At 41.6% G+C, this 12,449-nt stretch overlaps 1 protein-coding gene across 12 annotated transcripts in view; it reads right to left on the minus strand.

Moving 5' to 3' along the window:
• Positions 1–12,449, minus strand: part of CNTN4 (contactin 4) — a 956,080-nt gene that overhangs the window by 17,735 nt on the left and 925,896 nt on the right. For 10 of the 12 annotated variants that reach the window (XM_068558505.1, XM_068558506.1, XM_068558508.1 and 7 more), the window contains 3 exons: positions 8,016–8,136; positions 3,833–3,991; positions 1,206–1,355 (listed from right to left, as the gene is read on the minus strand). In XM_068558505.1, coding sequence (XP_068414606.1) covers positions 1,206–1,355; positions 3,833–3,991; positions 8,016–8,136 — 430 coding nt within the window. The remainder of the gene's footprint in view (positions 1–1,205; positions 1,356–3,832; positions 3,992–8,015; positions 8,137–12,449) is intronic. The other 2 variants (XM_068558514.1, XM_068558516.1) reach the window with 2 other exon arrangements.

Consider the following 12,449-nt stretch of genomic DNA (forward strand, 5'->3'; position numbering starts at 1 on the left):
AAAAGAGGGCAAATTATGCTAGCTTCCCCCTCAGGACTGCTGAGAGGAATTCATTAAATTACGATTTTGGAGGGGAAAAGGAAGCATGGGGATTAGCTATAGTATCATCCTGTAAATGAAAGACTCCAGACAGAATCTAAAAATGTCCGGCTGGGGTATAGATTTGGTGACTGGGAATGTCCCCTTGGATAAAGCCAATGAAATAGAGCCAGATGGATTTGTGTCCAAGGGTAGGGTCAGAGTTTCCATTTGCTCTGGGGCCTTGCTCTTCCTTCAATAAACATTTGGCCTCATCGCAGCTGGGACCTTCACACACACCCACACTAGGCCTCCCACTCTATGTGAGACAAATACAAGGGATGCAGATGAATTTATGTTGTTCTCTCCCCGTGCTCACCCAAGCTGCATACACAGAAGCTCCTACAAACTGCCGACCAGGCTTGTGTGAATTACTAGGATGTTTCCAATCTTAGCTTTTGGGAGGGGTTTATACCCTAAGAAAATCTTACTGAACATTTCCGAAGAACTTATTCTTTACCACTTGACATTTCTGTGAGTTGATTTTATTTGAAGTGTGGGTGTGCATTTGAAAAAATAATAATCCTGGTAGGAGAGTCTTGGTGACAAAGGAACCAGTGAAGAAAGACGTGGTGTTTGAGAGAACGAAGCAGAGTGTCTCGCCCTGTACCAGGGAACTCAATGAAGAGTGAGAACATAACTCTGGATTGAAACTCACTGCTGGGACTCACAGAGAGAGAGGACAAACTAGTGGTTACCAGTGGGCAGAGGGAAGGGAGGAGGGGCAATGTAGGGGTAGGGGAGTAAGAGGTACAAACTATTATGTACAAAATAAGCTGCAAGGACATATCACACAGGGGAATATAGCCAATATTGTCTAATAACTATAAATGGAGTATAACCTTCAAAAATTGTGAATTACCATATTATACACCTATAACTTATATAATATTGTGCATCAACTATACTTCAATAAAACTTAATAAATAAAAATAAAAACAAAAACACCAACAAAATAATGAAACTCCCAGGTGGTAAAGCTGAGCATCTATTGGTCTGATTTCTGATGATTACAGTGGCTCCAGGGGAGGGTGGGCTGGCATAGAGCCTCGTTAGGGCTGAAAAACAGGGAGATTCAAAGCCTTTCCCTAAGGAACAGGAGCTCCTGTATCCTTGGTGCTACTCACGGGCCTCTTCTGTCCTCCGCTTCTCAGAGGGCTGACTGGGCTCCCCAATCCCAATCACGTTGGCTGCAACTGTGCGGAATTCATATTCGACCCAAGGGTTCAAACCCACCACAGTTGCTGTGAAGGTCTTCCCATCAATGAGTTCTGGGACTGAAAGACATCAAAAAGTGAGCATGTTTCGTAGGATTCCATGTTAGGAGGATCGGAACTTCTTTTTTTTTTTTTAAAATGACTGCTTATATTTATTTATTTATTTATGACTGTGTTGAGTCTTCGTTTCCGTGCGAGGGCTTTCTCTAGTTGCGGCAAGTGGGGACCACTCTTCATCGCGGTGCGCGGGCCTCTCACCATCGCGGCCTCTCTTGTTGCGGAGCACAGGCTCCAGACGTGCAGGCTCAGTAGTTGTGGCTCACGGGCCCAGTTGCTCCGTGGCATGTGGGATCTTCCCAGACCAGGGCTCGAACCCGTGTCCCCTGCATTGGCAGGCAGATTCTCAACCACTGCGCCACCAGGGAAGCCCAGGAGGATCAGAACTTTTATCCATCATCATCGCCATTACCGTGTTCGGGGCATTGCTGCAGGTCTGAGGGTAGCCGCACAAACAGCCCTTGCAGGGAGGTAATCCCAGACCTCTCTGGGCCAGACTAATAAACTCAAATCACACACCAGCAGATGACATCACAAAAGACAGTCTTCAAAGCCCAAAGCTACTTGACCATAATCACTATTGTTCGCACCTCACATGTGTTTCAGCATTTTCTGTATCGGGTTGGGCATATTGTTTAATTCTTACAACTACCCTATGAGTAAGGTGAAATTATTCTCTTCATTTTTATAGATGAGGAAAATGTACCACATAAAGGTCAAGTGACTCGCCCAAGGTCATACTGGATTTGCACCTTTGTCTGACTGCATGGCTCAAGCTCTGTAACTTATTATAACAATGGAGTAATAATGCTATAAATCCACACAACTACTGTTAATGAACTGTATTATCATATCAAAAGAAAGAATCTGTAAACATAAAAGGAACTGCCCATGAAGAATAGAAAAAGAGTCAGAGAGGCAGAATTTGATAGTGTTCATCCAGCAGGATTTGGGGAAGGCCTCCCTTCACACAGGACAGGGCCCCCTGCTTGATGCCACAAGCCATGGAGCTCTGGACTTGGCTTCTATGCTCACTGCACAACCTTTTGGGTTTTGAATGAATTACTATGAAGATTTCCCAATGGGCCCAGGAGACTCAGAGGGACGTCCCCTGTGACAAAGCTGACGCCCCTGTGACTAGGCTTCCGTGGCTTCTAGCCTCCTTGGGGCCACACTTATATAGTCCTTCCCTCCAAAGGTGAAGAGAGTGGGTTCTGGAGTCAGACAACCTGGATTCCAACCCTAACTCCACACTCAGTAGCCAAACGACCTTGGGCAAGTTGCTTCACCTTTCCATGCCTTGGTTTCCTCACCATAAAATAAGGCTAATAACAATATCTATTCACGGTGCAGTTGAGAACACTCAAGAAAAGCACTTAGCAGAACACATGGCACATAGTAAGGGCTTAACCGATTCCAGCTGTTTTCTTTTGTAAACCATCATTATTATCGTCATCAGAATCAGCATCTTCATCCCACTCCTTTCCTGCATGATATTTATTCAGCAATTTAGTTTTTTTAAAGTATCACAACCATTTCTGCATGGGGTCATAACAATTCTTATTATTCCCATTTAACAGAAGAGGAAAATGAAGATGTATAGAAATCTGCTGATTAGCAAAGTCAGGACTAGAATTCTTATCTCCTTAACTTCCAGATTTTTCCTTTCCTTCCTTCCTAAAACACTCCTGTGACTCAGCAGAAAGTCAATGATTCAGCTGGAAACACAGAAACCCATTTCAGAGGTTAGATAAGCTAAAATGGAAAGACTAGAAGAGTGTGTAACTTGCTTGCAATAACTACTTGTTTGTCCATAGTTTCCTCAAACGAAACCTAAATAACCTAAATAAAATAATAACCTAAATAAAATAAAACCTAAATAAAATAACAGAACGAGTCAATTTGGAGGTATAGACAGCAGCAGGGGTGGTACGGCCAACACATGTATTCTTTAATTTTACAAAATCTCACGCCTCTTCATGCCCACATGTATCCATCTGAAAAAATGGGCAGCAAGTCAAGAGGCTCCATGCAGTCCTTAGATACGGGTTTCTTGAAAGCAGTGTACAAACTTTACAAAGACTGTGACTATACAGTAACATAACCCACTGCTTTTCAAAGTGCCCCACTAGCGGTGCACATATGATTTTAGGCAATGCACAGATAGATGATGCATTTTATTTTTATAACTAATGTATTTTAAAATGTGCGTCAAAAATATAACACAGCAGACCTACTATCATTTCAGACTTATTGCTTAGAACAAACTAACAAACAAATATGAATCAGTAGAAAGAAAAGTATCAAATAAACAATAGTATACTGGTTGAGGTATAGGAAACACTGCCATAAAGCCTCATCTGTAGCTGTGTCTGAATGAGACCCTAGACGCCTCTCGGCTTCTGCCACAGAGCTGTGTCCATTCTGCTGAGTTTCAGAAGCCCCTGTGAGACACCAGCACCAGGCATCCAACATGGTACCTGTATTAACTGCTTGCCAGCCCACGGAGAACGGAGTCCTGGCTTGAATGACATACATGGTGATGGGGCTGTGGTTGTCAGGCCCGGGTCTCCAGGAGAGCTGAGCGGTGGTGTCTGTAATTTCATCTATGGTCACAGCCTCTGGGGGGCCTGGAGGACCTGAGAAAGAGCAAGACCCTCAGAAGTTGAGCAGTGTTCAAATGTCCAAGGATGGGACCACTTAGTTGAATGGGGCGCTGACCTATTCAACCGTTGATTGATCCACCCACAGATTCATCACTTGTCAATTCCTTTTGGAATAGCTATTAGGAGCCTGGCTTTCTTCTAGGCTCTGAAACTACAGAGATGAGCGAGACATGGCCCGGCCCCTTCCTTCCACGGCTTCACAGTATAATAGGAAAAACCAGTAGGCATACAAAGAATTACAATAGAATATTTGTTCTAGATGCCAAGAGAGAATATTGGGGTAACACCAGGGCCCAAATTCATTAATCCATCCATCATATATTACAAGTTCCTACTACGGGTTGGACACTGTTACCTGGGGACATAGTAGTGATAAGTGAAGATTGGAGCCTTCTGGAAATGGTCATTTCTACCCCTGATGATGTGAGCGAAAATGACTTTAGAACTTCGGGGGTCTCAGTGCTGCTCTGTACATTCCAGCTGCATTGGAATGTCCACATGAAATGCCAGCACACACCTGTGTGCCAGGGAACTGCTGTGAAAGTGGCTTGTGCGCAAGAGCCCCAAGACTGTGGCTTCTTCAAAGCGATTTCAAAATCGGGTTGGAGTCGAAGGACCACATTGGCACTTTCTGTAAGTTTCATGCCTGTATTTCCCTCCTTCTGCTCTGGATGTGCATTTTTTCTGCCATTGTACTCAGACCATTGAAACGGGAGGAAATCAGTTTTAAATGAAGGCTTGTAAATCATAAAGAAACAGAGGGCTGGAAAGTGGTTGGTAAGCAAACACAAAATAACAGCAGAGCCAGAGCAAAGACTCAAAGCTGTCCTTGATTCCAACATGAAACGCTCTTAGCAGGCAGTTAAAGGCATTTCTAACAAGTGACCACCTGGGCAGAGAAGGTGAGTGTGAGGGACCCATAACGACACAGCTTGTGTCCATTAGACAGGAGTAAGGAGATCTTCCTGGCAGGGATGTGCTGAGGCCCGGGACAGCAATCACATGTTCTTCCAAAATACTACGGGGCCACGGCGCAGGGGCGGGGAAGAAAGAGACCTTTCGCAGAGTGCTGAGAAGTTAATGGCAATTTCTGGAAGTAACACTTTGTTCTGGGACTCACTTCCGCACCCTTTAAGTGATGCCCTAAATTTCTCTTTCCTTTTTTAAAAATCATTTTTTATAGACCCACAGATGAGACTAAATTTATCTTCTCCCTCCTACTCCTGAATGAAAGGTCTGCAAGTCTGTATGCTGGCACTGATTAATTTTCCATAGTGACATTTCAGCATGTCAGTCTAATGCCACCTAGATAGAACTGAGGTAACCTCTGGTCTTCAGGACTCTTATTAACCAAAGAAAAGTCCAGAAGACAATATAATCTTTTTTTTTTTTTCTCACCAGCTTTCTCATCCTAGCATTCCCATCCTTTTTTAAAATAGATGCTCCTTCCATGGCCTTTAGAATCAAAATATCATAAGGAGACAAGTGTTCCTCTCCACATTCCTCAATGAATTAAATTGATAGAGGAAGATCTGAGCCCACTGTTGGCAACTAGGAAGAAGGACATGAAGGGGTGGCATGAAGTTGGCCCCTGGGGTTAAGATGGTACTTTCATAGCGCGGTTTGCTGTTTATTATGTCCCTGCTACCAGCCCCACCCAAGTGTAGATATGCTACACCCTACAGAATGTTTACCACCTTTGTTTTGGGGAAGATGGGTCTCTCTTTCAAAATGACAAAATGAGCAAATGTTTATCCTCTGAGCCAAGTGTTAACATGGTCTGGGGCTCAAACAGTTTGTGTCACAGGCAACAGCAGAGGGAATGCAGGTGTTACACCTGCATCCCTGTTTCTTTCTCAGGGAAGGGTGGCCTTTCTAGCTGCTGTTCGAGTGCTCTAGATTAAATAAAGTAGGTATCAGAGAGTCAAGGAAGCCAGAGCCAAGACTCCAAGCTTTACTAGTTTCAGATACAAAAATCTCTTACAGGTCAGTGAAATGCATACCAGCCTTGCCTCTGCAACACGCAGAAAAGCTGCAAGGGCAGAGCTAGGAGGAGGTAAAACAAAAGATTACGGTTTAAAATGGCATATTAATTTATTGGCTTTATTAACTGATCAGGCTAGATGTTCTTTTAGACCGCATTTGCAAATTCCTCTTGGTATTTAATGTTATTTTCTGTGAAATGAAGTATACAATATCATTTAAGAAATTCAACTATTACTAATTTAAATATTTATTAGTCTAATTTATTGGTGTTTAAACTGCTGATCTGAACATTATCCTAATGAAATAGAGGATACATTTTCAACAACAGAATTCTTTTGGTCCTCAGGGGGAGAGCAGACCAGCTCTGGTGTATTTTAAAATGGAAATAAACCCGGTCCCGTAGGTCATACTATGGGTAGCTCTACCCAGGTTGGAAGTTTTTTCTCTTCTCTGGCCCTTATTCCTTCCATTATAGAAAGGTTTTTAAGGCGATTTAAAGGGGAACCAAAGCAGACCTGGTGGAAAAGCTATTTTTCTTTAACCTCTCTTGACATTCAGTTTGAGTTGCTAACTTCCACACACCTCCCCCCTCATGTTATGCCCACAGGATATAGCAACACTTTTTGTGGCTTCCAATAATATCTTATTCTCTGTGTACTCAGATTCATCCTGCCTACAAATCTGATACCGCCTGGATTTGTTTTCTTGCACTCAAAATTCTGCTGGCCAAAGATTCCTAAACACCAATAGTTAGGGTTCGAATGAAGGAGACACTGGCTGAGATTATTTGGATGTTCTGATTTGGCTTTACATTTAACTTTAGCAAACCCCTGGGCGTGCATCAGTTTGATTCTGGCATGTACACTGGTTCACAAAGACTTGAACTTTAATTAAAAAATAGTTCTTAAAAGTCCACTTACTGTTCCTTTAAACATTGGTTTGGTGAGGCTCAGCCAAGTCAGTCACAGCCATTTGGATGAAGTTAGGCCATGTCTGTCATATGCAAGAGAATCTCACCAATGTCAGTTTTGACATCAACTTCCTGCTTATTTACTATATCCCAGGCAGGAACTATTTCCTTCTAAAGCCATATTTTAGAAACTGGACAGAACTATTAACTTCAGGGGGAAAAAAATGGGAAAAACTGGTGATGATTTTACTTAAGCCACTGTCACATCAGTGACCTAACTCACTACAGTAAGTCCCCTACATGCGAATGAGTTCCATTCTGAGAGCGAGTTCCTAAGTCCAATTTGTTCCTAAGTCCAACAAAGTTAGCCTAGGTACCCAACTAACACAGTCAGCTATATAGTACTGTACTGTAATAGGTTTACAATACGCTTCACACAAATAATACATAAAAAACAAACATAAAAAAATAAGGAAAACATTTTTAATCTTACAGTATAGTACCTTGAAAAGTACAGTAGTACAGTACAACAGCTGGCATACAGGGGCTGGCATCAAGTCAACATGCAAGAAGAGTTACTGACTGGAGGAAGGAGAGGAGGTGGGAGATGGTGGAGCTGAAGGATTGTCAACAACAGGAGATGGAGGGCAAGCTGCAGTTTCACTCACGCCTGACATTGATGGAATGCAAGTTCGCATCTTTGAAAGTTTGCAACTTGAAGGTTCGTATGTAGGGGACTTACTGTAATTTGGTTGAGCCCAGATGAAACAGCAAAAGGCACAGTTTGATCCTTCTTTAAGCCATTTGCTTTTCTTAATCTAAAGTTATTCTGGTGTTGAACTCCAACACTATAAATCACAGTACTGGGAGCATTTATAGGAGTTATTTTCAGTACAGAGTAACTGGATTTGCTCTGCACTTTCTGATCCCCTACAAGAAACAGCTGCACACAAAACTTCTGTAGACTCTTAACCACTGTTTACAATGTTTACCTTCTATCGTCTTTTCCCCTGTAATTCTAAACCACTGAGGTTTTTAGAACTCTGTGCAGGAGCAGATATCACAAACATATTTTAAGAACAAAACCCAAAATTCCCATACCTCTCACAATCAGGTCAGCAGCGGCAGACAGCTTGTCCACACTTGTCTGGACCATGCAGACGTATTTCCCAGCATGCTTCAGCTGGATGTTTCGGATCATCAAATCACCAGCTGAATCCTGCTGATAAAGTAGGGGAAAGTGGCTACAATTACTTTTTAATGAGCTCTAAATATCATTATCACATGAAGGACACTGTGACTAATGGATTTATTTTACACTGGCTGATGCAAACATTAGTGATGCAAGCCATGGCCTATTAAAAATACGTGCGCCTGCCTGAGAGATAAGAACAGCACCATCTTCAGAACACACCTAGGACAAGACCTCAGGTGTCTAGCTTCTCTGTGGCTCTGGAGCAGCTTGCCATCCATGTTGGAAGCACTTAAACTTACGTAATAAAGCGGCTGCTGACCTAGTCCTGTGGGTTTCTTCAGATATGCCCTCGGCCTACAGCCTTCGCTGGCACTGCAGTACTTGGGGACTCTTTATTTGGAAAGGGGGGGCAAGCCCACATTTGGAAGCATCTGTATTTTACTGCACAACCCTGTCTTATAGCCATCATTCTGACTGCTCCCAGGTTTGAATGAATGAATTATGAGGACCAGACTCTCCAAGGAAATCTTGCATCGCCTGGTGTGGAACAGTGCTAATTTGTTTTCCAATGCCAAATGTATGTTTGATCAGCAGATGAATAGGACTAATTACGTCCCGGTACGGATGTCTATGTGCCCTAGAAATATTTCTACATCATTCACCAGCATGGTACTTCTAATAAATGTGAGGAGATGCCTCCACAGGCCATCTCAAAGCTGGCATTTTAACTGAAGAACACTGCTACACCTTGGAGTTCGGTTTCAGAGCTCTGATAATCAAAAGCTTGGAGAACAGCTGTTTGAGCAAGCGAACACCCAAGGGTTCAGAGTCAGGAAGCTATGCTTATTTCTAAACCTTGATGGATGACAAGATAACATAGGTTATTTTGGCCCTATTGTTATTCTTCTAAATGACAATAATATTGGATAATACTTAACGGTACTGAATATCTGGCAAGCATATATTACATCAAATACTGACATGTCCTGTGAGGTAGGTACTTTTATTATCCCTACTTTACAGATGAGGAAACTCAAGCACAAAGAGGTTATTCGTCTTGCCTACTGTCACTTAGCTGGTCAGTGGCAGAACCAGAATGTGAGCCCACACAGTTTCAGGCTCCAGTCCCTACTCTTTACCAGACTGCTGTACTATCAGCTGGAAAGATCTTATTCTCATTCTAAATTAATGTGTACTTAGTTTCCCTCCTTGGTTTCAGTACAGCATATTACATATTTACCCACGGCAACGAAAGACACAGAACTGCCGATAGTTGTAAACAGGATTAGAAGAAAGGCAAAAGCATATCGTCAAGAGACAGCTGAAGTTTTGGGACTTAGTTGTCTGGGGCTGATCCCTGCTGTGTGACTTCCTGTGAGTCTCTTAATGTCTCCGGGCCTTAGTTTATTGACCTGTGAAAGAAGGATGCATTGCCTACCGTGCTAGCTTGTGAGAATTAAATGAGATTGTATGTGTATGTGAAATCCTGAAAACTGTGAAGCACAGGCTAAATTTAAACTAGTATTACGGACGGCTACTATCAGTTTTCTTTGTGAAACAATTATGTCAAAGACATTAAATCTAATTCAAGGAGAGCTGTGATTTTTTTTTTTTTAAACCTGAAATCTATTTTTCATTTATAACACTTGGGTTCTCATCCAGATTCTACTATTTACTAATCAAGTCTTATAATTGCTAGTAAAATAGGATAATTGCTACCATATTTCACAGAGATTCTGTGAGGATTAAAGAGCTGATACATATGAAAATGCTTGATAAATGATTAGGCACTTTGCAAATATAAGGTATCATTATCATCATGATTATTAACACTACTTTACCTAAGACATTTCATGTGCTAGGACTTTGAACAGAGGCTTAAAGAAACAATATGCCTCACAAGGGGGTATGTGCAAGGAAAGTGGGAAGTCATAGGGGTTTAAAGGAAATGGCTACATTATCTCAATAATTTGTTTTATTCAACAAGGGCTTGAAGGTCAAAGAAACCAGTTGTAGCCAGCAGATTTCAGAGCACAGAAATCCATTAACAGAATTTTATGGCTGTGTGGTTTGGAGTGTGCTGTCCTTACTTGCAGATTTTGACCAGATTTGTGTTTTTAAGGTAAAAGTGAAACAAAGAAAAAAATAAAGTCGGGATTGAGGTATGAGTCTCACAGAAGGAGACCCCAATAACTTTCTCTTTCCCTTCGAAGTCATACAGACCAAACTGTTTACTGAGATCTACATTTATGTTCCTACCAAAGAGAACAAAACAGCACTGTTGTCTGCTCTGTTCCTGACCGAACACTCAGAGCCGCTCAGAGGACAAGGAAATAATTACTTTTCCAAACACTGCAATAGGTCAGCTCTCCCAAGCGTCATCTGTACCATACTGACCCAGGAAGTAGAAACTGAGAAATGGGCTTGACTTCATAATTGCTTCCTTACCTCTTCTGTTATCCAGCGCTAACCCTATAGACACTAATGATCCTGGTGACTAATACACTTAGCTCTCACAATTTGTAGCGCTGTCCCGCATTTTGCAGTTACTTCTTAGCAATGGTTGATTGGTTGCTAGTACTGGTATCACAAAAGAGACAAACACTTCCCATACAAAAGGCTAATGAGAGTGATTCCATGGACAGAGGTCTCGACAAAAGGCGGTCACTAGTGCTTGACTCCATCACGGGTATCTCCATCTGTGCCTCAGCCCCGGCTGATGTGCAGCCCGTCCAGCATGAAGTGCATATCTGTCTGATTGGCAGGACATCTATTTTGATTGCCCAAGCATCTGTTCTGATTGGTGGGTGCCTGTGCCATTCTGAGAGATAATATTTTTATTTTTTATTATCTCTTATGCCCAAGACATTTATTCTAGTCTGAAAACAAATATTCTGCTTAATCTATGAAGGTTTTCTCAGTATATATGCTCATGTTATTAGAATTAATGTTACCCTTCCTTCAATGAATACAACCATTAATGTTTCTTACATACTTCTTTTGCGGTAGGCATTGGGCTATGTAGTTTTCTAGACCTGAAGGTATTTAATATCCTCAATGCCTTTGTGAAGTAGTTAATATCACTCTCACTTGGGCAAAGTTATTAGGCTGAACCGTATCAAAGTGGTTCAGAATGGTTAATAACGGCAATTTCATCCAGCCTTCCTCAACCAGGGCTCCAAGAGAGAATTCCTAATGACTCGAGTCATCCACTGATGTAATGAATTAACTTCTATCTCACGCATCTAAAATGGTACCAGTTGTGTACGATCATTGGGAGAGTTGAGAAAATAGTTACTCAAACCATTTTTGGTGTTCTGTAATTCAGTGGAGAGGTACTGTTTGAGAAAGGCAGCAAGAATGTAAATAAGAGGAACAGCACTAACTTTGAGAGGAACATAGGCCCTCCATATATCATACGGATAATTTATAAGCCTTAGTCCATTTATTCCCAACATAAGGGATGGGGGTAAGACGAGGTGAGTAAATCAGATTCCTGTCGGAGCATGAGGGATGGGAGGGCTTTTCAACACAGACTCATGCTTATATTCTGCTGTCTTTGATTGGACCACTCCATGATAATAGCAGCCAGAATGAACCTGTTTTGTTTTGTTTTTTAAAATTTTTTTTGGAGTACAGTTGATTTACAATGTTGTGTTAGTTTCAGGTGTACAGCAAAGTGAATCAGTTATACATACATATATCCACTCCTTTTCAGATTCTCTTCCCATACAGGTCATTACAGAGTATTGAGTAGAGTTCCCCGAGCTATTCAATAGGTCCTTATCAGTTATCTACTTTATGTATAGTAGTGTGTATATGTCAATCCCAATCTCCCAATTTATCCCTCCCCCCTGAATCTTCATTACTAATAGGAGAGTAGGGCTATGTTAGGGTAGAACAATTTTTTTTTTAAGATTTTTTTTGATGTGGACCATTTTTAAAGTGTTTATTGAATTTGTTACAATATTGCTTCTGGTTTTTTTTTTTATGTTTTGGTTTTTTGGGCCGTGAAGCATGTGGGATCTTGGCTTCCCGACCAGGGATTGAACCCGCACCCCCTGCATTGGATGGTAAAGTCTTAACCACTGGACCTTCAGGGAAGTCCCAAGGGCAGAAAAATTATTTTTGAGAATGATTGTGATAGATTCAAACTGTTTCCACAGTTAACCTCTTCTTGGTGTGAGTTCAATGATACTATGTGTGTTTTATGGAAAGTAAGGCATTTTGAAAATTCAACGATTAGAATTCAAATTATCTGGAGATATTAAATAATCTGATCAGACTTTCAGATGCAAGAAAGAGAACCCTAACCTCACAATGATAAGTCTTCTACAAGA

Source organism: Eschrichtius robustus, chromosome 12 (assembly GCF_028021215.1).
Source record: "Eschrichtius robustus isolate mEscRob2 chromosome 12, mEscRob2.pri, whole genome shotgun sequence".
NCBI classification, from domain to species: Eukaryota; Metazoa; Chordata; class Mammalia; order Artiodactyla; family Eschrichtiidae; genus Eschrichtius; species Eschrichtius robustus.